A 27,777-nucleotide genomic window follows, 5' to 3' on the forward strand; every position below is an offset into this window, starting at 1 on the left:
TATATAGGATTGTTTTGCTTAATAGTGTATCTTAAACATCGTCCATTTGCTGATATCCTAAAACTCCCATGTGTGTTGCTGCAACTCTACAAGGATCTGCATGGGTTCCTCTCCCTGCTCTGTAGCCTGTAAACTATCAGGAAACCTGGACAACTTTAGACTTTACCTAATCTTCTCCCTTCTCTCAGGGATCACAGTCCTGGGTCACTTAAGCTCTGGTATCTAAAAACTGTTTTATATGGTGTATCTGGTATTCTTTTTTTCTTTTTCTTTTTAAAGACAGAGGGATAACCCCAGTCCCTGTTAGTTCATCTTGGACAGGAACAGAAGTTATGTTCATTTTTACTAAAGATAATTTATAAATAAATTTCTAAGCTAAGGCAGAGAATCACATAAACAGAATTGTTGCAATTATAAAAATGCAAATAACTTTATAGACTGATTAGTATCTTGCATAATCTCAGGAACACTAAACATTTAGAATTTATAAAACAAACTAGAGGCCCAGTGCACGAAATTTGTGCATGGACAGGGGTCCCTAGCAGCTGCCGGCTGCCAGCCTGGGCCTTCCTTTGCTCCGCGCCGCCCCCTGGTGGTCAGCGCATGTCATAGCGAGTGATCAAACTCCCAAGGGGACACTTTGCATATTAGGCTTTTATACACACTGAGTGGCCAGATTATTATGATCTCTGAATGCATAATAATCTGGCCACTCAGTATATATATTAGATGCCTGGTGCATGAATTCATGCATGGGTGGGATCCAGCCAGCCTGGCCAAGGGGAGGGAACATGGGCGGTTGGCCAGCCTGCCTGCTGGTCGAACTACTGGTCGAGGGGACAATTTGCATATTAGCCTTTTATTATATAGGATATACACTGAGTGGCCAAATTATTATGCATTCAGAGATCATAATAATCTGGCCACTCAGTGTATATAGATAATTAAAGATACTTTATGCTTTGTTTTGTCAATGCTATTAGTGGAGAATTCCCAATAGTTCTATTTTGAAATCACTAAACAACATGTTTCATTGATCTTTCAGAAAATGTGTGTCTAAATTAATGTCCATATTTAAAATTTGGCTCTAAGTAGAATAATGTTGTTTTTCTATAATTGAATATACTTCCCCTGACCCCCAGATATACGGCCCCTGGCACCAGTAACCAGATCAGAAATAAGAAGCTATTTTCCAGAAAGCTGGTTATGGGAAGATCATCGTGTCTCCAGAAGGTATTAAAGAACTCAAGAGATTTCCCACTTTGATCCCCACTCTGTGTGCCCTATTCAATCAGCTCAAGCAAGGTAGTTGTATTTACTTGCAGCTAGTAAAGGAGACAGGGGATTCATATCCAAAGCTTTGCCTCCGGATGGGAGGCTTAGCCATTGCTTACATACACTATTTGGTCAATTACTTGATGTCTTCTTTGCAGTTGACTATAGGTTGGGTTATCCTATTTACAGTTGGTCTGCAAAATACTGTGCTTCATTTTAACATTTAGCAAGAACAGCACTTAGTAAGAATGGCTCAAACCTTGAGACCCCTGTCCTATATAACTAAGGTATTATATACATACTTCTTTGACATTCCTTTGAAAAATGTGAGAAAATGCAAATATTATGGCAAAAATCTGAAGACAGCCCATTTCCCAATAGTTTAAGAGTTAAGATGAGCCCTAACCAGTTTGGCTCAGTGGATAGAGTGTCAGCCTGCAGACTCAAGGGTCCCAGGTTCGATTCCGGTCAAGGGCATGTACCTTGGTTGTGGGCACATCCACAGTGGGGGGTGTGCAGGAGGCAGCTGATTGATGTTTCTCTCTCATCAATGTTTCTAACTCTCTCTCCCTCTCCCTTTCTCTCTGTAAAAAATCAATAAAATATATATTTTTTAAAAAAGAGTTAAGATGATAGTAACATGAACTGCGTCCAGCATAGCCAGGGGTGAACCTGAGAAGGGGTGGTGAAGGATTAAAGAAGACAGACAAGAGAGTACAGTTGGGACCAGGTGGATCACTGTGCCTGGATGAGGAAACAATGACACAGCCTGTAAGCCAAAGCTTTATTTTATAGTCAGATCACACAAATCAAAAGAAGGGCAAGATGTTTACAGTGTTCTTGTGAATTTCAAATCTGCTTCTTTCCTGTTGTTGCCATTCTCTGAACTCTATCAAGCCTTGTTTTGGCAGCACTTGCTGCACCCCCCACAGCCCACATCCCTTATCTACGTAGGACTGCAGGGTCGGACTGTAAGGTCAAGCTTACAACCATAGCCTTTTGCCTATGATTGTGCTGGGAGGGCTTTGCCCTCCAAGCTGGGACTTGTATGTGGCTTTGCCACAAGTCAGTCCAAGGCTTGATCCTGTCCTAATGCTATAGCCACTCTCCACACTAACATTTGGCCAAATTTTGTTTTTTTGTCTCACTTTTTTTTTTTTCTTAACTGTATGCTTTGCTCTAGTAGTTGATTCCAAGGCAGAATTAACTCTTGGAGAAGAAGAGTTCTCTATTCCATTTAATTTCATTTCACTTCAGTAAGCATTAACTGAGCACAATTGTGTTTATATTGTAAAGAATATATTTTTTATCCTGAAATATCTGTATATAAAACAAACATTGATTAATGAAAAGAAAGGTTCTTCGCTCATTAAATTCCTTTATTCAACACATTTTTATGGAATGCCTCCCCAGTACCAGGCATTGAAAACAGTAATGAATAATGCGGAGTTCCTAACTGTCTCCCTTCCCTGTGGACTCAAAGCACTGACTTTCCAAGGAGCAGTCAAGGCACTGAGTCCCAAGCCTGGCATCAGTTTTCGAATGGATTTCCTTTTCTTTATCCATGTTCCCTCTAATTCTTCCTCCACACTGTTGTCATTCCAGCTGAACATTGCCCTTTGGCTAGCAATTCCTCTGGCAAGCCTCCCCATCACTGTTCCCTACCCTACCAGTGATTGGATAAATTTCTCCTCCTGATTAACCCTGTTGCATGTATCACAGTATGATAATGATCTATTTACCTGCCCATCTTCCACATTAAAATGTAATTACCTCCAGAGCAAGGATTAAATTCAGATTACTGTTTTATACCTAGTTTGTCTGGCGTATAGAGGAACTAAACTGTGTTGAATAAATGCAAATTGCCTCTGAATTTTTAATGCTTTATTGGTACAGTTATTATATTGTACTAGAGGCCCGGTGCACAAAATTCGTGCACGGGGGGAAGAGGTGGGGGGGTGTCCCTCAGGCCAGCCTGCACCCTCTCCAATCTGGGACCCCTCGAGGGATGTCCGACTGCCCATTTAGGCCCAATCCTGGTGGGATTGGGCCTATACGGGCAGTCAGACATCCCTCTCACAATCCAGGACTGCTGGCTCCCAATTGCTCACCTGCCTGCCTTCCTGATTGCCCCTAAACGCTTCTGCTTACCAGCCTGATCACCCCCTAACCACTCCCCTGCCAGCCTGATTGATGCCTAACTGCTCCCCTGCCAGCGTGTTTACCCCTAACTGCCCTCCCCTGCAGGCCTGGTCCCCCCAACTGCTCTCCCCTGCAGGCCTGGGTCCCACCCAACTGCCCTTCCCTGCAGGCCTGGTCACCCCCAACTTCCCTCCTCTGCTGGCCTGGTCACCCCTAACTGCCCTCCCCTGCAGGCTTGATTTCCCCCAACTGCCCTCCCTTGCAGGCCTGGTCCCTCCCAACTGCCCTCCCCTGCTGGCCATCTTGTGGTGGCCATCTTGTGTCCACATGGGGACAGGATCTTTGACCACATGGGAGCAGCCATATTGTGTATTGGAGTGATGGTCAATCTGCATATTACTCTTTTATTAGATAGGATAGAGGCCTGGTGCATGGGTGGGGGCCAGCTGGTTTGCCCTTAAGGGTATCCCGGATCAGGGTGGGGGTTCCCTTGGGGTGTGGGGCGGCCTGGGTGAAGGGCCTGTAGTGGTTTGCAGGCCAGCCACGCCCCCTGGCAACCCAAGCAGAGGCCCTGGTATCTGGAATTTATTTACCTTCCACAATTGAAACTTTGTAGCCTGGAGCAGAGCCAAGCCTCCTGCTTGCTCCGTGGCCAGCAGCCATTTCTTTTGGGGTTTGTGTTCTTCTATAATAGAAACTTTGTAGCCTGGAGCAGAGGCCTAGGCCAGCCAGGGCTGCAGAAGCTTTGCTTCCTTCATTGCCGGGGGAAACTCAAGCCTCCCGCTCTTTCCAGCTCAGTGGCTGCCGCCATTTCTGTTTGGATTTGTTTACCTTCTATAATTGAAACTTTGTAGTCTTGAGTGGAGGCTTAGGCCTGCAACGGCATGCAGAAAGCTTGGCTTCCTTTGTTACCGGGGAAACCCAAGCCTCCCTCCTGTTCTCTGTGGCTGTAGCCATCTTGGTTGAGTTTATTTGCTTATTTGCTCCTGATTGGCTGGTGGGCGTGGCTGGTGGGCGTGGCTTGTGGGTGTAGCGGAGTTAGGGTCAATTCACATATTACTCTTTTATTAGGTAGGATTGGAATTTATTTACTGAACTGTTTTTTCCACTAGACTGTAAACTGCTTGAGCGAACTACATCTTTTACGAGCTGTATACTCAGCACTTAGCACTATGCTTGACACAAAATTGGTGGACAATAGCTGTTTGTTGAATGAAATAAATAAATATATAAACTTAACCAGAAATTTTTAGTTATATCAACTTTATGAGCACTGTTAAGATGCATTACTTTGCTTCCCTATTTTAGAACATACTACATAATGAACATAATTTTTCTTTTTTTGTGTGTTTTGAATTTGCAATGTTTCAAAGGCATACTTCTGAATTTGAATTCTCATTTATCAAGAGAAAAATCTCAAAACATAAAACAAGTAGATTGCCCTAGCCAATTTGGCTCAGTGGATAGAGTGTCAGCCTGCAGACCAAAGGGTCCCAGGTTCGATTCCAATCATGGGCACGTACCTCAGTTGCAGGCTCCTCCCTGGTTCGGGCCCTAGTATGGGCGAGTGCAGGAGGCAACCAATCGATGTGTTTCTCTCACATTGATATTTCTCTCTGTCTTTCCCTCTCTCTTCAACTCTAAAAATCAATGGGAAAATATCCTCTAGTGAGGATTTAAAAAAAAAATAGCACAAGAAAAATCAACAAGTAGACTTACAGAATATATTTTTCTTGCTTGATTTTCCTTAATAACTGATGTGATTTTTATTTTGCTTTAATTTTTTTTCTAAAGTAGTATGAAACAAAAATTCTGTTAATGAATGCTGTCCATTTGGATTTATTGATATTTCACTGTATTTGAACATTAACTTTTTCACTTTCAGAAAGGAGTTGCAGTTAGTGCTACCTGATTCTCTAACTACCTGGGAAATTCAAGGTGTTGGCATTTCAGATAGTGGTAAGCAAGCTTAAGTTACATACTCTTTTAAGTAGTGATTTGGTTATCAAAATGTAGTTTGATGCTTTGTATAATGCTGTGTTTTTGCCATCATTGAAAAAATATAGTATTTGTGTTATTATCTATTTAGTTTACCCAGGACTTAGTGGTGACATTTTAAATAATATTCTTTTAAATGTATTACAAAAAGGTTTAGATATGCTCACATTTTTTACCATATCTACTTCCTCTTTTGCTCTTCTATAAAGCCATCATTCTTTAAATGCTGATGTGAGGCCCCTATTTTCTTTCATTTTTCTCAGATACTTTATAAATAATTTCAGGATTGATTTTGTTTGTTTGCTATTTTTTGTTTTTATAAAATATTGGTTTCCATAATAAAAATTTTACACCCATTAAGTGGAGCCAATGATAAATATCTAAAAAGAGATTTGGTGCTTTAGTTGAAAATCTCATGCCTTAAATAGAATTCAATATTTGTTGGACAAATAAAGTTTTCTGTTAATACCAATAATTACTGAGATAGAGATCAACGAATAGAAAATTTAAGGACATGGGTGACAATAATGAAAAACCATGATCTAATTTTTTTTCTTGAAGCAAAGCAAATGTGAGACATTTTAGTACCAATAAAATACTATAGGAATTTCCTAATATGCTTCTACTTTGCTTTTACTTTGTGCTGAAGGTATATGTGTTTCTGATATTGTCAAGACAAAGGTATTCAAAGATGTATTCCTGGAAATGAATATACCATATTCTGTTGTACGAGGGGAACAGATCCAATTGAAAGGAACTGTTTACAACTATAGGTTGTCTGGGATAAGGGTAAGTAGGTATTTATGAGATGTGCAAATAAGTAAATAAAAATTCTCTAACTTTCTGAGAATTCTGTTAATGGAATTATCACATACACAAACAAATAAAAACTCAGTTCAACAATATAAACCAATATGACCCAATAGATTTCTTTAATTACTGGCCCCAAACACCTTGGTAGTTTGTGTTTCTGAAGAGCAAGAAGGAACTTTTTATTTTTGAGAAATTCCTCAAAATTAGTTGAATATTGGCATTCTTTCTTGTTTCCCTGCTTAATTTATTCTGGTTATTATGGATTTATTCTTTTGGGTATAGTTTTCAATTCTCTCAGTTCACTAGATTTTGGAAGGAAGATGAAAAGTATTCACTATTTGAGCCAGTTAGTATCTACTGTTATCCCTACTATAAATATGGGGACAGGGAGAATGAAAGAGGTCTTACAATCTGCTCTCATTATGCAGTAAAAGGAATAGCCAAGATTTGAACCTAAGTCTTTCTGGAATCAGAGTCTTGTTGTAAAATTAGGTATAAGTGGGAAGTTAAAAGGTAAGATTGGAAAATTAATTTTGGGACATATTGGGCAGGACCTTAATGCCAAGAGATGAGAGTTTTAATTCTTTCATAAAACCATTTGTAGCATACAAGGACTGAGCTAAAAGACAGAAAAATGAGTAACACAAAATAGCTGAGCCTGGGGTTCCCACTGTCTACAATACAAAGAGACAGTGTACCAATGCACAAAGAACTTCAGTAGCTTTGCCCCTGACTTAGTAGGTAACAGTGTAAGGAAAGTAAGATATTTCTGAGCAGTGTTGAGCTTTCTAGATATCCCTTCACATTGCTAAGGTCTACAGCAACTTGTATGTTTTAAAAACTCAAAAGTGAGCTTTCTCCTGTGCCTTAGAATCTAAGGGATTATTTAACACTATAAAAGTATCAGGGAAGAATTGTGTCCAGATGAACAAAGGGCATACTTTCCTTATAAAGTGTTTTGATATAATTGTTCATTGGTGATATTTCAGTTCTGTGTTACAATGTCTGCTGTGGAGGGAATCTGTTCATCAGGAAGCCCAGTCAGCCATCAGGGGAGAAAAACTTCCAAATGTCTGCAGCAGAAAATAGAGGGCTCCTCTAGTCATTTGGTGACCTTTACTGTGCTTCCTCTGGAAATTGGCCTCCACAAGATCAACTTTTCACTGGAGACTTCACTGGGAAAAGAAATCTTAGTAAAAACATTACGAGTGGTGGTAAGAAACATGTTTTTCCTGATTCTTTTAAAAATCACGTTTTTCTTTCCGAAAAAACGTTATCAGCAACTTATGCTTAGTAATTCAGTAGGTACACAGAAAATTAGAATGTACATGTAACAAAATGTTTACACTTGGGGAATCTGGGTGGGAGTTATCTTGGATCTTTTTTGTACTATTCTTGTAACTTTTCTTAACTTTGAAATTATTATTTAAAATTTTAAATTAAATAAAACGTGCTTATTGTAGAAAATATAGAATATTGAAAAAACATAAAGAAAATTAATCCCCATACCCAGAGCTATTCAATTTTAATAATTTGGTATATAGCCTTCCAGGCATCCCCTCCCCGACACATTTAGAATGTGTGTTCTTGAAATCTATGTGCTAGATATTATACTAGCCACTAGGGGTATAAATAATACATGCGCTAGTATTTCATAAGAGTATTTTTTTTTTTTAAAGGAGAGATGAGATTCTCCAACTCTTTTTTTTTAAAATATATTTTATTAATTTTTACAGAGAGGAAGAGAGAGGGATAACACTCTGGTTGGTTGGAGCTATTTTGTTATTTAGAAACATTGATCAGCTGCCTCTTGCACACCCCCCACTGGGGATGTGCCCGCAACCAAGGTACATGCCCTTGACCAGAATCGAACCTGGGACCCTTCAGTCCACAGGCCGACGCTCTATCCACTGAGCCAAACTGGTTTCAGCATAAGAGTATTTTTGAGATTAAATAAACTAATACATATGCATAGTTTATAATTTACAGTCCATTTTATAAATAAGTAAGGTTTATAACTATAGGTTAAAACTATAGGTTGTTTTGACAGGAACAGGTCAAAAAAACAAACAATCATTTATTAAGTACGATTTACCCATCGAGTATCTTCATGTTATCTTATTAAGATTCTTGCCCAGGGTCACATGGCTAGTTAATGACAGAACTGTGTCTTCCTAGGTTTTGTCAACCTATGGTCATTGGCACCACTTCAACTGCAACAGGAATCCCCAATTTGGGGTGCTGGAAGGAAACTTTATTCAGTGCAAAACAGCTCTATTGTGATATAGTATGGCTATGAGGCAGCCACAGGGCCAAGTGGCCCTGGAGCCAGGCCCCTCGACTGGCTAGTCTGCTCCTCAATGGTCTGCTCTGCTCTGCTTCTTCCTGGTTTGCTTTGTGCTGTGTGATTTGGTTTGCTCTGCTGTGATTTGATCTGCTCCATTCTGTGCCAGGCTGCTCTGGCCTGCACTGGTCTACTCCACCCTGCTCCCAAAGACATCTGTGTTTCAGCTGAGCCAGGGAAATGCAGTCTTCAGTCTTCTGTGGAAAGAGAAACTGTGCTTTCAGAGCCAGAGGTTAAACTGGCTTATATAGACAGAAGTTTCCACCCCTGCTCCCTAATTGGTCTGTCCTCATGCAAATGAGAATTCCAAATCTTTGTAGTGTGATTGGTCCAAAAGGCACTGTCTTGATTGTTCAGAATAGAGCCACTCTGGTTGGTTGGAGCTGTGCAGCTCCAATTGGATAGGAAAAGCTTCAGTTCTATTGTAGGATTCCAAGAACTCCTTTATAAGGCCTGGCTCAGATGGCAGAATACAGTGCAGGCAGTTCAGTGCAGAGGCAGGCAGTTTGTGTGAGAGGCTCCAGAATATAAATGGCTGCTAGGCTCTGTTTTTGTTATTTAATTTGAGCCCAGCTAGCCACCAGAAGACCTTCTTAGTAGGTTTCTTCTTTCTCAAGGTTCACAGTCTTCATTCTCTGAGTTCTGACTTCATCCATGAAATTCACTTCAGTAAACATACATTAACTTATTTTGTGCAAGGCTTGTTCTATTCATCCTTACATGGTGGTTCCATATGCAGACTCTGGAGCCAGGCTGCCCCTGTTTGAATCCTGGCTCCATCACTTCCTAGCATTGTGCCATTGGATAAGTTTTGTGATCGCTCTGTGTGACCGTTTCCTCATCTGTCAAATGGCAGTAATAATAGCACCTACTTCATAGAGTATTTTTGAGGTTAAATAAACTAATACATACAAAGCACTTAGGTCAATTGCCTGGCTTATAGTAACTTCTATTTAGTGTTTGCTCTGATTATTATGTAAATAGCCAGAAAAATCTTATTCTTGAATTTATGCGTTTAAGTATTTAAACATGCTTTGCATTACACTCCCATTTGCAAAAAGGATTTTTTTAATTGGAAAAGTGGTCAAATTGACCTAAGAATTGAGATCATATAGATTTAATTATGTTCTTAATTGAATGTTTTCTGTCATTATTTTAGCCAGAAGGTGTCAAAAAGGAAAGTTACGCTGGTATTACTCTGGACCCAAAGGGTACTTATGGTAAGTAAAATAATTTTGTATTTTACATGTTATCTTTTGCTCTCCTTTCCTCTCTAAAATCAATAAAAATATATTTTTTTAAAAAGTGATTCACATACTTAACATGCATTATTTGATAACACGATGCTAATTAATCACTTTACAAACAGTTTCTCCTTGTTCCTGCATCCCTTTTTCCTTCACTGAGATCTTCTGAATCTTCTCAACGTTAGAATTTTGCAAACATTTGAGCACTTAGTCAAGGTCTAAATACATTATCTCTTTATGAAATTTATAATATGCTCAGTTAAATCTTTTCAACAAAAAGAGACAGACTTCATGTTCTTATTAAATGGTTAAAATTTACCTTATTATTGCATTGAATAATTTTTCCTTTCTTTCGGTGATATAGCAATGGTGATTTAATAAAAAGTTTACTTCAGAGTGCCATTTCCTCCAGGAAAGTAAAGAATTAAGACCTTAATATTTTAAACTAACTGAGTATCATAAACTTGAATAAGGTGACTTCAACAGAGTAGCAAAAGAAAAATCTGTCCCATGTATATACATGTATCCATACACTAGTGTTTTTCTCTAATTTTATTTACTCCCAGCTTGCCCACTATGGGGGATATGTGGGAAGAGATATCCTTAAGTTCTGAGGATTTTAGCCTCAAACAGTTAAGTCATGACTCAGAGCCACTGCATTCTTTGGCTTTTCCTCTTTTTTACCCTTGTGCCTGTTATACTAACACTAGAGGCCCGGTGCACGAAATTCGTGCACGGGGGTCCCTCAGCCCAACCTGCACCCTCTACAATCCAGGAGCTCTCAGAGGATATCCTACTAATGGCTTAGGCCCACTCCCCATGGTTCTTTGCTCACTGCGGGGCCTGGAGGTTTCCCTGCAGCCATGGAGATGAAGCCCCCATGCCCTGCTATGGCTCTCTGCCTGCTGCTGCCATGTGCCATGTGAAGAAAGCCCCAATGCCCTGCAGTGTGCTCTGTCTGCCTGGCCTGGGGGCTTCCCAGACACGGACACACTAAGGAAGCCCCCATGCCCTGTTGTCCAGGCTCTGTCTGCAGGGCCTGGGGGTGTTCCCACCGCCACTGCCCACTAAGGAAGCCCCCAAGCCCTGCTGTCTGGGCTCTGTCTGCCATGTCTGGGGACTTCCCTGCCACTGCCCCACTAAGGAAGCCGCCATGCCTGGCTTTGCAGGGCCTGGCGGCTTCCCAGCTGCCGAGATCAGGAAGCCGCCATGCCCTGCTCTGCTGGCACTGGAGTCTTCCCGACTCAGCGACCATCGGGAAGACGCCATGCCCTGCCCTCCACTGGCTCCTTGTGCGCAGGGCCTGGCGTCTTCCCAATCGCCACGGCGACCAACAGGAAGACTCCAGGCCCCGCTCCTCCGCCAGCTCTGTGCTAGCACCGCGGCGACCATCGGGAAGACTCCATGCCCTGCTCCTCCACTGGCTCCTTGTGTGCAGGGCCTGGCGTCTTCCCCATCACCACGCGACAGGCCCTGCTCCTCCGCCAGCTCCCTGTGCGCAGGGCCTGGCATCTTCCCAATCGCCACGGGGACCAACGGGAAGACTCCAGGCCCTGCCCTCCGCCGGCTCTGTGTGCGCTGTGGTGACAGGCCCTGCTCCTCCGCCGGCTCCATATAGGCAGTGCCTGGCGTCTTCCTGATCACCCCGGTGACCATCGGGAAGACTCCAGGCCCTGATCCTCTACCGGCTTCGTTTGTGCAGGGCCTGGCGGCTTCCCACTGCAGCAGCACTAAGGAAGCAACCATGCCCTGCTCTCAGTGCTCTGTTTGCTGGTGGGACAGGCCAGACACTCCAGCAGTGGGGCTGAGGGGACTGGGCACCGCCATCTTGTGGGTAAGGGGGCCGCCGTTTTGTCGGAGTGACGCCTAATTTGCATATTACTCTATTATTAGATAGGATTATTGCAAAACAGCTTTCCGAAACAGCCCTGTCTTACCCATCCTACCTATGAACATCAGGGCCACAAGATGGGAATAAATGATCTTTTATCTGGGAATAGATCTCTCCATCAAAAACCTTGCTTAAAAAAAATATATGCCTCTTGCCAATTTTGTCATATAACTTTTTCCTCTTACATTTTAGACAATTTAGATTTAGGCAGCTTTGTTACTTTCTAGAATGCTAAATAAGGTAATGATGGCAATCAGTTCTGTCAAATTTATTTCAGAGATTTTATTAAATACTTTAAATACATATATATTGGAATTGCTATACCAGGATAAAACTTTTAGAGTTTAGTTTTTTTTTAAGCTAAGATATATTTGGAAAAGTAAATGAATAATAACATTAGAAGAAATCTGAAAAATATATCAGTGAGGAAGAATGAGGTATCAGAACAAATTATAAAGTAATAGTAATTAACATTGTGTGACAACAACTTAAAAGAGACCAAACACTACCGTGGACTCAAAACTTAAGACTAGCCCTATTGTCAGTTCTACTTTCTCTCCTTGACAAACCCTTTCCCCTTACTATTTTCATATCTCAGATGTGACCCCCACCCCACTTCCTAGCACACTATTTATCATTGGTCTGGGCAGACCCCTCTTATCTTTTATTTCCTCCTTTCATTCTTTTTTTTTTTTTTTTTATAATATATTTTATTGATTTTTCACAGAGAGGAAGAGAGAGGGATAGAGAGTTAGAAACATCGATGATAGAGAAACATCGATCAGCTGCCTCTTGCACAACCCCTACTGGGGATGTGCCCGCAACCAAGGTACATGCCCTTGACCGGAATCGAACCTGGGACCTTCCAGTCCGCAGGCTGACGCTCTATCCACTGAGCCAAACCGGTTTCGGCGCTCCTCCTTTCATTCTTGACCCCCACTCCCATTTTTCCTTCCTCCAAATGCTCCCACTTAAAATGCTTGCTTGATATATACCTTTGAGTAGGGACATAATGTTGGTTCTAACATATAAAATGTACTGTGCTATATAGATCCTGCTCTATTTCTTAATACTCTGTTTTAAAGAAATATCTTTAATGCAATATATACATTTAATTCAATGCTTCATAAATGTTATTTCAAAGTATAGTCCACCACAGTTTTACTCAGCCATCCCTTATTGATGGATTCCCCACTACCATAAACAATGCTGTAGTAGACATCCTATGAATCTCCCTTTGTGAATTTGTGTGTGCATTTACCTGGACTATGCACCCAGGATTGGGACTGCTGGGTCAAAGAGCATACATAAATTGAATGTCATATACTTCTGTCATATTGCTCTTCATAATGGTTGTACTATTTATACTCCCACCAGCACTGTATAAGGGTTTTCATATCTCCACATCCTCAGCAACATTTGGTATCATTTGCCTCGCTAAAATGTACCACTTTTGAGGGGTAGAAAGTGATATTTCATTATTGTTTTAATTTGGATTCTTCTGATTACCATTGATTTTAGACATTTCTTCATATAGGTATTGGCCATTTGGGCTTCCAATCTATAAATTACTTATCCCTACCTTTCACACTTTTTTTCTATTTTTTTAATTTGGGTTTTCTTGTATATTTCTCATAGATTTTATCTCTGATATACTTCTTCATGCAATAATGAACCATTGTATGTTTTGAACAGTAATTTTTAATGCTGGATATAGTCAAATTCATTTCATTTTATTATTTATATATTTGGGGTGGGGGTTGTTAAGAAGCCTTTCCACACCCTTAGTTAACAAAGATATTGCTGTATATTTTATTAGTTTCACAGATTTAACTTTTAAATGTTTTAATCTGTCTGGCATCTACCTTTATATTGGATGTTTTTATGTCTGGCAAGAAGTAAAATGGACTTCTCTTAGTGTTAGCTTTCTCTTCTGTACTTTTTCCATCTCATAGGAGAGTTGATAATGAGAATTGAAATAGTCAAGAACAGGTATTGATGGGAAAAATGGATCAAATTAAGATAATTTTAAAAAACCTATTGTCATTAAGTACCATATATAGTGCATGAACTGTTTGCCAGATTCTTTGTTTATATTATTTTTACCCTCACAAAGCCCCTTTGAGGAAAATATTATTACCATTATGTAACTGACAAGTAAAAACAAGGCATAGAAAGACTAAGTGTCTTGCCCATAGTCACATATAGAGTAAGTTCTTTCTGGACTCCATGCTCTTTCAGTGACACTGCAAACCTCTTAATTGTATCCACCGAGTTTTATTTTAATACTAGAGGCCCGGTGCATGAATTTGTGCACAGGTGTGATCCCTAGGCCTGGCTGGTGATCAGGGCCAGGCCGATCGGGGCTGCCAGCCAGGGGGAGGGACAGGGTGCAGGAGGTTGGCCACTAGCACGAAGGAGGGAGCTGGCCCTTGGCCCCCTGGGAAAGGGTCCACGTCTGCCACCCACCCCCGGTTCCTCATCCCAGCCCGGGGCCCTGAGGGCCCTGGCGGGGTTGGGAGAGGAGGCATCGGTCACTGGGCCGGGTGCAGAAGAAACAGACACTGGACGCCGACGCTAGCACCCCAAAACTGCGTGGTTCCCCCCCCACCCTCCCCTCCTTCCCTTGCCACCACCATGGTGGGCAGGCGGTGGGCCAATCAGAACCCGCTGGCCAGGGAGAGGGACAGGACGTGGGAGGTTGTCACCATCCCCAAGGAGGGAGCTAACCCTTGGCTCCTCTGGGAAAGGGGTCACGTCCGCCGCCACTCACCCGTGGTTCCCCATCCCAGCCCGGGGCCTTCAGGAGAGGAGGCGAGAGTCGCCAGGCCAGGCGATGTCGCCAGCTGGCCATGGGAGGTTGACTGTGGGAGCGCACTGACCACCAGAGGGCAGCTCGTGCGTTGAGTGTCTGCCCCTTGGTGGTCAGTGCCTGTCATAGCGACTGGTTGGCTGGTTGTTCTGGTTGTTCAGTCATAATGGTTGCTTAGGATTTTATATATATAGATTATATCCTCAGCATTTATCAAAGATTAATGAAGAAAGAAGTTACCTGAGAAATGTTCCTGTCTCTTCTGCAAAGCCATGTGACTTGGCTCTGCTCATTAAATTGCAAAATGTCACTATTTTTTAAAGCATCTACCATGTGCCAGGGACTGTATTAAATGCTGGGACTACAGGATTCAATAAGAGCTGGTTCCTGCCCTCACAGAGCTTTCTTAGAAGGACAATGGGAGTATATGTGATGACTACTGTGGACTCTGCAATATTACAGATCACAGGTCCATCTGTAGTAGCTGTGTGACCTTCAACAATTTACTTTCTAAGCCTCAGTTTCCTCATCTATAAAATAAAAATAATAATAAGACCTAGCATATAGGAATGTTGTGAGGATCTAATGAAACTGCATTTAAAGAGCTTAGCAGAGTCCTTGCTATTCTATCAGTAAAATGGTAAATATTATCCTCCTTATGAAATAAATGAGTTATTATAGTAGAAAAATGCTCTGATACTGGTGTGCTAAAACTCTTATAATGTATAGAGAACAAGTATCTAAGTAAGACTGAGAAGAGATGGCGGAAAGAATTTCAGAGCCTGTTTCCTAATGGAGCTAATCTTCACATTTCCTTGACTAAGGAATTATATGTTATTTTTAGATTTCAGTTCCAAGAACAATTTTCTCTTTGGACAAAATGACTACCTCACTTATACTGGTGAATAAGATTTATATAACCTATTTGTTTCCTATTTTATAATAACCAGAAAGCTTACAGTCAAATTTAATCTTTTATTTAAAGAGATTACATAAGCCTAGGGTTTTATAAAAATCTTTTAATTATTTTTAACTCCCTTATAAAATTTTTAAATTGTTATTATTAAAGAGTTTTATTTGTTTTAGTTCTTTGAAGGTAGCTATATTGTAAATAATCTTCTAATAGTCTTACCTCAAGAATTCTGTGTAAATCTAATAACTTTTTAAAAATTTATTTCAGGTGTCATTAGCAGACAAAAGGAGTTCCCATACAGGGTACCATTAGATTTGGTCCCCAAAACAAAAGTCAAAAGGATTGTAAGTGTAAAAGGTAAATTAACAAATGCCATTTTTATTTATCATTTCACTTTCTGCTTCAAACAAAATTCAAATATCATCATGATTATTCTATTTCTCCTCTTCTCTACTCAGTGGTATATACAAATTCACCCTACAATTATTCCCTCCTTCAAATCCCTGACCACTTTTCCAACTATCTTCTTCCACTGGCCTGATTTCAATGGAGACTTATTCTCCATGATGGAGATTGATGGCTGTCATTGGCCCAAAGACTTCTCTACAATGCAGGTGAAGCTGCTTCTAGACTTAAGAACTTTCCATGAGCTTAGTGGCTAGTCCTGCTCCAGAGAATGCCTTATGAACTGCAATTGGCCCCAAAACTGCAGCACTGCTCTGTTCAGGTACCAATCCCAGGGGGTTCTTTTGCATTTGCAGAAGTGGTGGCTTTGCTGGTCTCCAGCCTTTACAATTCAATGACATATCATCAAAGTAATAGAAGGCCCTGATTACACTTTATCTCAGATAAGAACTTGGAATCACTGAATGTTAGTACTGGCAACTAACTTTTTTTAAAAAATATTTTTATTGATTTTTTACAGAGAGGAAGGGAGAGGGAATAGAGAGCTAGAAACATCGATGAGAGAGAAACATCCACCAGCTGCCTCCTGCACACCCCCCACCGGGGATGTGCCCGCAACCAATGCACATGCCCTTGACCGGAATCGAACCTGGGACCTTTCAGTCCGCAGACTGACGCTCTATCCACTGAGCCAAACCGGCTTCGGCAGGCAACTAACTTTTTAAATCATGTGCTACCTTGTTGTGTGTATGAGAAAGTGGTTTGCATAGTGAGTTGTGGACTCACAGAGCATTCACAATTCAGATTCTTTGCTTTGCTTTGGGGAGCAACTGATTAATAAGGTTTACTATGTCTAATGTTATTAGATTGAATGGCAATTAATTTGCCATGTACTCTATGAAGTAATTTGCCCACTGTATTACACCATTTTACCACCATACATCAGTGGTATTTTTTAAAATATATTTTTATTGATTTCAGAGAGGAAGGGAGAGGGAGTGAGAGATAGAAACATCAATGATGAGAGAGAATCATTGATCAGCTGACTCCTGCACATCCCAGACTGGGGATGGAGCCTGCAACTTGGGCATGTGCTCTGACCAAGAGTCAAACCATGACCTACTGGTTCATAGGTCAACACTCAACCACTGAGCCATGCTGGCTGTACTCTAACAGTGGTATTATAAGCCTACTTTTGATGTGTTTTTTAAAAAATCTATCTTCCTAACCAAATCTTTTATTTTTTATCTCCCGAGTTCTGAGAAGTAATTCAAATGCCTAGATAAAAAGGAAAGAATACGGATGCTTGCTCTTATCTCTATTTAAAATATACTATTACTCAGAAATTAATAGAAATTAACTGTGCCTCTTTTGAATTGTGTGTGTGTTTTAGGACTACTTATGGGTGAGGTCATGTCTGCAGTTCTGAGTCGGGAAGGCATTGATATGCTTGCCAACCTCCCCAAGGGAAATGCAGAGGCGGAATTGATGAGCGTAGTCCCAGTATTCTATGTTTATCACTACCTGGAAACAGGAGATTATTGGAACACTTATTTTCAAAATGCATTAATTGAAAAACAATACCTGAAGAGAAAATTAAAAGAAGGTAAATTATCTATTTCACATATTGTACATAAAAATCTTGTGTTTTTTAAACCAACAGTTTAATTAAACTAATATTTATGTTGTTATGAATTATACAAAAGCTTAATTATAAAAGTATTTCAGCAAAAAATCATAAGATAGACTCTACTATATGAATAAATACTATTTGCTGTTGCATTTTGGCTTAACTTTCTAAATTGCATGGATGAGAGACAAAACACCTGCATTCCAAAGCACTTCCTCCCTTCTTGAATGAGCTCAGAATGTTTTACTTGATAATTCCCAATTCAGGTAATTTGTAATCTTCCTTTGCTAAGTTCAATGTTGGCCACAGAGCATATGCTTACTGCCCAACATCAAGGGAAATTTACCACTTTATTATCCAGGGGCTAATGAAGCACTCTGAGTAGATATGGAGGTCAATGAAGCACTCTCTTCTTTTTCTGGTGCCTCTTAGGGATGATAAGCATCATGTCCTACAAAAATCCTGACTATTCTTATAGCATGTGGAAAGGTGGAGATGCTAGTACTTGGTAAGTAGAAGGTTTTGATTTGCATTTTATATATAGTAGTTGATTAATTAACTAAAGAATAACAACCTTAATGTAAACTTCATTTGTCTAGTTTCTCAGGTTAAAAGCCTAGTCATCCTTCACTGCCCTCTTTTTCTTACAAGCCACATCTGATCCAGTAAATGCTTTTGGCTGCAACCTTCAGCCAACTTGACTACTTCTTACCAACTGCACTATACCATCCTGATCTAAGTCACTCTTATCTCTCACCTAGATTATGGCATTAGCCTCCTCAGGTTTTTTTGGCTTCAGCTCTTGACCCTCTTCAATCTATGCAGCACAGCATCTGGAATGACCTTGTTGAAACATTAAGTTAGTTCATGCCATTCAAAATCATTCAGAACCTTCCCATCTTATCAAAGTTCTTACTGGGATTTACAAGGCCCTCCCTGTTCTGTCCCCACCTCATCTCCCCATCTGTATCCCCTTCTACTCTCTTTCATTAAGAAAGCCACCCCAGTGGCTTCCTTGCTGTTCCTCAAACATGCCAGTCATGCTTCCAATTCAGGGCCTTTGCATTATTCCTTTTATCTGGAATGCTCTCCCCAGGTATCAGCATGGCTGGCTTCTTTACCTCCCTCAGGTCTTTCTCTGTTCCCTTATTCAATGCACATGAAGCAAGAGGTCTCTGGTTCGATTCCCAGTCAGGGTATATGCCCCAGTTGCGGGCTCAATCCCAAGTAGGGGGTGTGCAGGAGACAACTGATCGATTTGTATGGTCGATGCTCAATCACTGAGCCACATCAACCAGGATGCAGTGCGTGGGTGCTGATCCAGACTGAAAACCACCACAACAGAAGCTGGGAACTAAATGCCTGGAGAACAGAAACTCCCCCAAGAAGACAGCCTCCCAGTAAATATCCAGAGCCTCTCAGGAGTTCTGGGCAAAACTGAGTGGATAGTGTTCAGCCAAAAACATAGAAACACTTGTGTACTGTCCTAGACCCAATTCCATAAGTTCCTTGAGAGAAATAGATACATAGAAAACAATGGCTTGTACCTGAATACTTTCAAAAATTGGGGGGGGGGGAGGGAAGAAATACAGGAAATATGCAAAAAGTACAATGAATAATATATCTTTCATTTTTTAAAGGAAAATGAAAACAAAATTTTAAAGTGAGGGAGGGAGTCAAGTGTCTCAAAGGCATTTGAGGAACTGAAGAATGGGCAGATCTAGGGCAGTTGAGTGAGGGAACCAGAGGAGAGGAATCCTATATAATAAAGATGTAGTATGCAAATGGTTGTTATGCTGTGAAGTGTAATGACCAACCGCATAACGACCGGATCACAGATCAGCAGGAGGGTGGGGCAGTGAGCTACAAGCGGGTGGCAGAGAGCTACAGGAGGGGGTAGGGCAGCAAGCTATGAGGGGTGGTGGTCAGGGCAGAGGGAGCTACGGGAGGGTGGGGCAGTGGGCGGAGAGCTACAGGAGGGCGGCAGCGAGCTACTGGCACATGGATTCGTGCACAGGGCTACTAGTGAAGGTATAAGAGTCATTATGGGGACTGTGAATTAGATCCTGTCTGATATTCTTTGAGAGATTTTAGTAAAGGCTTAAATTGATTTTTGACTGAATAATTATGACAATGAAAGCTTCATTGTGAGATGGTGAGTCCTGAATCAATGACATGACTCAAGGGGAAGCAGATAAACACTCCCATGGATGCTCGGGAAGGGTGTTTAGGCCTCAGACAGGGATTTAGATTTGATAGTTTGTACAGATTTTATAATCTAGAATTTTATGATTTTGCTCTTCCACATCTCGTATTCATGGGTCAGTGCCTTGACTCAATACTATTTGTTTTACCATTATTGTCTTTAATCTAATTTTTTTTCCCATCAGGCATTAATTTTTAGCTTGTGTATGTGCTAACAGTATTGAAATCACAGAAGATGTGTGGCTTCCACTTGTTGACTGAATGTCTTTGGAGATCTTCCTAAAATCTTCCCTTCTCTTGTAAAATGATGACAACTTACTTTGGAGTTGCATGTTTTAAAATGTTTACTTTTAAAGAACAAACACTGTATGAACTAAAACACACTGTAAAGTGAAAGCCAAAAGGGATTCGATTCTAAATGTTTATTTATTTGATTTTTGTCTTAAAGGTTAACAGCTTTTGTTTTAAGAGTACTGGGACAATTACATAAATATTTACCTCAGGACCAAAGCTCAATTTGTAATTCTTTAACCTGGTTGGTTGAGCATTGTCAACTAGCAAATGGATCTTTCAAGAAATATTCCAATTATCAACCACTAAAATTACGGGTAAGGAAACCAAATGTTCAGATCAGCAATAGTTTTGTTTACAAGTTTGAATTTCATTCTCATCCTATTTTAGGATGAAGGAGAGAGGAAAAAATATGTGTATATTCCTGCAAGAAGCTTTTCTTGTATACAGGCAAAGAATTTGAAAGGTCTTGTACTACTCTTCAGACCATCCAGTATAGGTCAGATAAGTGATATCTTAGACATCTTATATAACAGGCATTGATAGTTCATAGGGAGCAAGTGCTTGAGATCCTGGAACAGGTAAAATGCACTAACTGTCCACGTACCCTTGGTATGGAATCTGTACATGAAGTTCCGAGTCCTCTTACAAGTCACGGCTGCAGAGTGTTATCATGAAAGATGGGAAGGCCCCTTTTTACACTCTGCTGGAAAGAGAGATTGAGGTCAGTTTATTACAAAGTGTTGTTTGAGATTAGAATCTACTTATATGCTTGACATACAAAGTAATTTCAATATTTCTCCAATATATTATACTCCTTAGAAAATTTTTTATCAGACACAAGGAGCTCTCATAATGGTCCTCTGTTGGACCAATAGCAAATTAGGACTCCCTCATTGTAAGGGGGCAACTGCAAATGGCATTTGAAGGGTAAAATGCTATAACAATTATTTTTTCTTAAGATGTCCATCCCATTCATCCATCTATCTACATTCATTCAACAACTATTCACTGAGCACCTAATACATGCCAGGGCCTATTTTGGGCAGCATGGGGGAGGAAGAGTGGGAAGGATGGACCAGGCAGTGTCCTGCCACAAAGGAGCTCACACACGAGTATGGAAAGTCGAGTAAAAATACTAATGATTCTAATCAAGATATTAATGTGTGTGTTTATTCATTTGCTCAGTAAATGTTAATTGAATGTGTACTAAGTACTACATGGTAGGGTCACAACTGAGGTCACAGAGCTTATGATCTAGCAGAGATATTGAGTAGGTAATTTCAAGTGTGAGGTACATGTTTAGAAAATGGAAATATTGTTTCATTGAAAGCAGGGGATCTAACCTAGATTGGGGGAGTTTCAAAAAATGAGTTGCCAACCTCCTGGGAGCTAGGTAGGAGGGAGTCAGGAAGAGTGTTCCAAATGGAGCATCCCTGGCATTTTTGAAGTGGAGAGAGAGGATGGTTCATTCAAAAAGCTGGGGCCAAGAGAGTTAGGGGTGAGTGACATGAAATAAAACTGGAGAGGTATTAGAGGTCACTTCATGGAAGGTCTTAGAAGCATTGCATTGGAATGTCACTGCCTCAAGAGGAAAAAAAAATGGGAGAATAGTGGCAGAATAGTGTTGTGTATTTTTTTTAGAGAGAGCTCTGTTCACTTTTTAAAAAAATGTTTTTATTGATTTTAGAGGTGAAGGGAGAGGGAGAGAGAGATAGAAATATCAGTGATGAGGAAGAATCATTAATCGGCTGCCTACTGCATAAGCCCATAACCCAGGCAGGGCCCTTAGCTGGAATAGTCCCCAGGCCGATGCTCCATCTACTAAGCCAAACCAGCTAGGGCTGTTTTGTTCATTTTAACAGGGTTTGAAGGAGGGGAAGAATTTGAATGTGCTGAAGAGGTATGAAGTAGAGCTTCAGGGTGGGGAGGTGAGGGAGAGAAGGGCACATGAAGACACGAAGTAAGAAAGACCCAGGGTTTACTAAGAAATGTCAAGCTGTCCAACTAGAAGGTATGAAGGGAGAGAGGGATATTAAGCTCAAAATGGAGATTAGAACAAGATCATTTTGCTTTAAAGACACCACTTCACTCTCCTTTATAATTATTTTTAGGGTACCCTGTCTACTGAAGCCCAAGAGAACGCCTTATATCTTACAGCCTTTGCTGTTATTGGAATGAGAAAGGCTTTTGATATATGCCCCCTAGTGGTAAGTAAGAGGGTTTGTTGATTTTTTTTTTTTTTTCTAACACCCATCATCTATTTCTGAACCTTATAGCAAAGGCAGACAGACCTTGAAGGTAACTATAACTCCAGAATCAAAGGATTTCAGAATTATGATACATTAGGGTCCACCTAATCTAACGCACTGGACAGTTGAGACAACTGAGGCCTATATGACAGGTGAATTCAATTGTGCATTTTCACAGGCTATTGAAATACAGAGCTGGGATTAGAACTGATAACTTCTGACTGTGATGAGAGAATGACCCAGCATCCCATCTTCCTTCTCTTACCTCTGCCAAATCTTAGGATATGTATATGACTCTTACCTATTGTTGAAGCACTTTATATCATGGAACTACTGAGGATACACAACAGCATGTTTGCTGCTTTGGTTTATGCTATTTCATTTCTTGGAAGCTGCGGGGAGAAAGGAGAGGATTCACTTAAGTGAATCAACATAAAAGATTCAAAGGGGTAACAGATGAATCTCTGATGTGGGAAGAGACGGGTCCCTGAGCTGAGGTTAAGCACTCCTGCCTACAAATCAAAAGTAAATTAGTCAAGTCCTTCAAACCAGCATTCAGAATGAAAATGGAAAAACCCAAGGGAATTTGTAGGACTTGAACCATAAAGCAAAATAATGTTTTTCATTTGTTTCAAGATAATTGTTACTTATGTTAAAGAGACAAAATAATTGATGAGGACCAGTTCACAGGGGCCTAGAGGACCAGTTGGCACCTTGCAGTACATGAGTGAGACACAGATGGAGCTGGGAGAGAAGGAGCCAGGCAAGATGTTAGCAGCATTGCACTGCACTTGCTTCTAACCACTTGTCCAAAATAACTATTTTAGTTGTCGCAGGACAGAGTAATAGAAACTTTTTTCCAGGAATTCTTAGGACCAAAAAGTACTTTGGCAGCTTAACTTTTTTTCTGCTAGTTGTGGTTTTATTTAGTAAAATTCCTTTTGAAAATGTGAATCTGTCTCAGTTGTGCTGGGGGTGGGGTGGGGGCTGATGAAAGCTGTGTCTATGCTCATTGCTTTTTCTTTCTGGCGGCTAGATGTGACTTGGAAGTAGAAACTAAAGTTGAAAACCTCTACAGGGAGATGAGACTTCAGGCACAAAAAGCTTGACCCAATTTGGACAACCTCATTTTCACTTCTGAGATTATGCTCTGCTCCTTCTCTGGGAAGGATTTGCTTCTGCCAGACACCATCCATTTCCATTAGGTCATTTCTCTTTCCACCCCTTATCTTGTCTACCCCAGGATGGTGTCACATGGGGGGTTAGTTCACATTAGTTGATAGGTTGATGCTTCACAAAGTAACATAGGTATCTTCTTCCCTTGTTTCCAGAAAATCAGCACAGCTCTAACTGAAGCTGACTCATTTCTACTTGAAAATGCCCTCTCGGCCCAGAGCACCTTCACACTGGCCATTGCCGCTTATGCTCTTTCCCTGGGAGATAAAACTCACACACAGTTTCGTTCCATTGTCTCAGCCCTGAAGAAGAAAGCTTCCGTTAAAGGTATGACTGGCTCCATACATTTTTCAGCAAGCGTTTACTAAGTATATAGAATCTGGTCATTCTGGGAAGTAGGTGGGGCATGCAAAGTTGAGTAAGACACAATCCCTGCCCTCAAGGAACAAACCATCACAATGCAATGTAATAAGTGCCATTCATTCAGTACATATTTATTCATTCCTAAATCTAATAAATATGTATCGAGTACCTCCTATGCATCAGGCACTGTTCTAGGCTCTGAGGATAAAGCAGCAGCAACAACAAGAAAAATCCAGGCCCTCATGAAACTTACGTTCTCATTAAGGAGAAACAATGTGACAAATAAGTAAAATGTTGCATATAGTGAATAGGTTGGTAATATGAAGAAAAATCAAGCAGGGAAGGGAGACAGGATGAAGTGGTGGGTTATAATTTTTTTAAATATATATTTGTACTGATTTCAGAGAGAGAGAGGGAGAGGTAGAAACATCAATGATGAGAGAGAATCACTGATTGACTGCCTCCGGCAGGCCCCCTACTGGAGACCAGCCGCAACTCAGGCATGTGTCCTGACCAGGAATTGAACCATGATCTCCTTCCTGGTTCATATCGATGCTCAACCACTGAGCCACACCAGCCAGGCTGGAAGGTTGTAATTTTTGATAGGGTGATGAGGCTTAAACCTCACTGAGAAGATGACATTTGAATTGAAAGCTGAAGGAGGTAAGCTGAGGAAGCCAGCTAGTGGCCATCTAGAAGGGTGTTTTTGGTGGAGTAATAGTATGTGCAAATACCCCGAGGCAGGAGTGTGCCTGGTGCTCTGAGAATGGCAAGGAGGCCAGTGTGGCTGGAGAGGAGAAAGATGAGGGGTAGAAAATCAGGTTAGGGAAGGAAAGGGTGAAGGAATTATGTAGGGCCTTGGAGGTCATCACAGGAGCTATGCAGGACTCCGGTATATAGTTGTGCAATGTACAAGATTCTCAAGCAAGCTAATGAATTGAGGCTGAAATCCAGCCCTTGTTCCACTTCCCCACCCATGCGTGTGGTTCGGGCCTGCTTCCACCTGAGCAAGGGGTGTCTGTGTCTCATTCACGTCAAGGTGCCAGGGGGGCCAGTGGGAGCCCTAGAACTTTAATTTCCACTTTAAGTGAGAAGGGAAGACATTCGAGGATTTTGAGCAGGGGAGTGCTTTATTTAGCTTATCTTGTACCAGTTTGGCTATAAAGGTATGTATTTCATTTTGAAGACTAAAGATATTGCTTCCTATAGGTCAAGAGTAAAGAAATAGAGAGTAACAGTGATCATTGGCCAATGTGCCTATATCAGCATGGGCATGGTTGAGCACTTCTGAGCCCTCTCTTGGCTGATGTTTTCTAAAAGTTTAATAAATCTTACATGAGGTTTATCACCATCTACAAAATGTGACTTATGTCATCATTTTAAAATGACTGAATTTTAACACATATCTCAAAACCACTTATGCAATACTTACACTAACACCAAACAAATGTCTTGAGTATTGTAAGATATGGAACATAAAATATATAATTTAAGAGCTAGAAGAGAACTTAATTCAAATAATATTTGAGCTGGAAGTATCTTTAAACACAAATTTTTCATTCTAAATATAGCAAACCTGAGTCTCTGAGTGGAAAGGATAACATTTTGTACAAAGTCATGCAAATAATGGAATCCTGAATTTTAAACAGACACATCAAGTTTTTCACTAATCTTCAAAAATGGTTTCTGAATATGCTTTACAGTTTTTAAAAATAATTTATTTTAAAAAAGAATTTGAGGTGATAAGTTTAAATTACTAGAACAATAATGAAAAATATAATTAGAACCTAATTTATGAAAAGTGCTGCATACATGAAATTACCTTTAGTGCTTTAAATTGGAAGTAAATAATAAAAGACTGAATGAACTCAGGCTTTGGGTGTGATCTCAGAATTTCCAGAATGTAATTATTTTCTGTCAAGGAACTTCCTAAGTGCTAAGAGCGATAAAGTTGTCTTTTGTTAATGAGGTGACTTTTGGAAAGTCCTTAGATAACCTAGGGATGGGGGCTGGTTGCCAGGAGAACCAACCATGTAATTAGAGGGTTGGAGCTGTCAGTACCTGCCACCACCAACAACTTCAGGGAAGGAAAGAGGGGCTGGAGGTTACATTAGTCATCAATGGCCAACGATTTGATCAAACATGACTATGCAATGAAGCCTCCAAAAAAACCCAAAAGGACAAGGTTCAAAGAGTTTCCAGGTTGGTAAACATGGAGAGATTCAGGCAGAGAAGGTATGGAAGCTCTGTACCTTTTCCCCTTACCTTGCCCCATGAATCTCTTGTCTGGCTGTTCCCAAGGCACATGCTTTTATACTAAACCAGTAATTGAGCAAGTAAAATGTTTCTCTGAGTTCTGTAAACTGCTTTAGCAAAGTAATCATACCTGAGGGGAGGGTCTTTGAAACCTCCAGTTTATAGCCAGTTGGTCTGATGTACAGGTAACAACACAGGTTTGGGATTAGCATCTGAATTGGAGGATTGGCGGAGAAAGTATCTTGTAGGGCTGATTCTTAACCTGTGAAATTTGATGTTATCTATCTCAGAGTAGATAGGGTCAAAGTTTAGTTCAATTCTCCAGCACCCTGCAGGTGTCCAAGAATTGGTTGTTGGTGTGGTGGAAAACCCCTACTCCATTGGAAATTGAGTCTCAGAACTATCCTTGGCTACCAAAAGATATGGGCGTCCCATGTTGACCTTTTCAAATAAAGACAAATGGCACTGTATAAAGGGATCTTGTTTTGTATTGGTCACCTTGAGGAATTTTTATAAAAAAATAAGAAACTTCTGGAAATCAGAAGGCCTCTGTCGGAAGAAACTGCTAAACATATGTTAGAATTGCTATGTCAAATTCACATTTTTAATCATATTAATCTATATGATTTGTTGATGGTTAGGTATTTCATCCAATTATCGCTTTTGGAAAGATGATCATCAACAGCTGGATAGCCCTGTACCTAACACTGTTACAGCACATATGGTGGAAACCACTGCCTATGCTTTACTTACCATTTTGAACGTGAATGATTTGAATTATGCTAACCCAATCATCAAATGGCTATCTGAAGAGCAGAGGTATGGAGGTGGCTTTTATTCAACCCAGGTAATGTTTCTTTTTCTTATCTCATCCTCCTGAAACATATTAGCTACCTTCCTCACCACACATTTCACGTTCATTCTGGCATGCTATAGAGGAGTACACTACTAGAATCAAAGGACTCTTAGAGGTTATTTTCATTGACACCCTTCTAACACAGAGGAGCAAATCGACCCTGAGAGATTCATTCAGGGAGTTAGTGGATGAGTCAAAATAAAAACTCAGTTCTCCTGACTCTATAAGTCAAGCACTTCCTTTATGATTCTTAAGGGTATCAGCAATTATGTTATATCCTATGTAATAAACAGTGGCTGCCATATAGACAAAAGTACTGATCTTCCCTTCCCCTAAAATAAACAAAAAGTGAAAGAAATACAGATTGTTACATGTTTATCTGCCAAGGTAAACTCATTTGAATACATATGTTTTACATTAAAACTATTATATAGTTGTATAGTATACATAAATATTCAAGTTTAGTTCAAATGTTAGTATCTTCTCTGTTCCCTGGATTTTTTTGGCAATTACAGAGTGTGTGCATCCTATCTAATAATAGACAAATATGCAAATTGACCATACCTCCGACACACCCACAAGCCACGCCCACCATCCAATCAGAGCGAGTATGCAAATTAACCCAAACCAAGATGGCTACAGCCACAGAGAGCAAGGTTTCCTAGGTAACAGAGGAAGCCAAGCTTTCCGCCTGCCCTGGCCAGGCCTAAGCCTCCACTCAAGCTACAAAGTTTCAATTATAGAAGGTAAACAAATTCAAACAAATGACAGCAGAATGGAGCTTGAGAGAGCAGGCCAGGGTTGCCGCCGGCAACAGGGAAGCAAAGCTTTCTGCACACCCTGGCCGGGCCCACCCGCTTAAGGCAACAAAGTTTCAATTATAACTCCAACACAAATGGCTACCGGCC

The 27,777-nt window shown here is 40.6% G+C and overlaps 1 protein-coding gene across 2 annotated transcripts in view; it reads left to right on the plus strand.

Annotated features, from left to right (window-relative positions):
* The window catches only part of C5 (complement C5), an 86,563-nt gene that overhangs the window by 34,620 nt on the left and 24,166 nt on the right, over positions 1 to 27,777 (plus strand). For both annotated transcript variants that reach the window (XM_054727018.1, XM_008152129.3), the window contains exons 18-29: positions 1,143 to 1,233; positions 5,303 to 5,376; positions 6,065 to 6,204; positions 7,218 to 7,442; positions 9,732 to 9,792; positions 15,703 to 15,792; positions 17,234 to 17,446; positions 17,903 to 17,978; positions 20,124 to 20,283; positions 22,081 to 22,176; positions 23,550 to 23,721; positions 26,655 to 26,860. In XM_054727018.1, coding sequence (XP_054582993.1) covers positions 1,143 to 1,233; positions 5,303 to 5,376; positions 6,065 to 6,204; positions 7,218 to 7,442; positions 9,732 to 9,792; positions 15,703 to 15,792; positions 17,234 to 17,446; positions 17,903 to 17,978; positions 20,124 to 20,283; positions 22,081 to 22,176; positions 23,550 to 23,721; positions 26,655 to 26,860 — 1,604 coding nt within the window. The remainder of the gene's footprint in view (positions 1 to 1,142; positions 1,234 to 5,302; positions 5,377 to 6,064; positions 6,205 to 7,217; positions 7,443 to 9,731; positions 9,793 to 15,702; positions 15,793 to 17,233; positions 17,447 to 17,902; positions 17,979 to 20,123; positions 20,284 to 22,080; positions 22,177 to 23,549; positions 23,722 to 26,654; positions 26,861 to 27,777) is intronic.

The sequence above is a fragment of the Eptesicus fuscus genome, chromosome 15 (assembly GCF_027574615.1).
Source record: "Eptesicus fuscus isolate TK198812 chromosome 15, DD_ASM_mEF_20220401, whole genome shotgun sequence".
Lineage (NCBI taxonomy): Eukaryota > Metazoa > Chordata > Mammalia > Chiroptera > Vespertilionidae > Eptesicus > Eptesicus fuscus.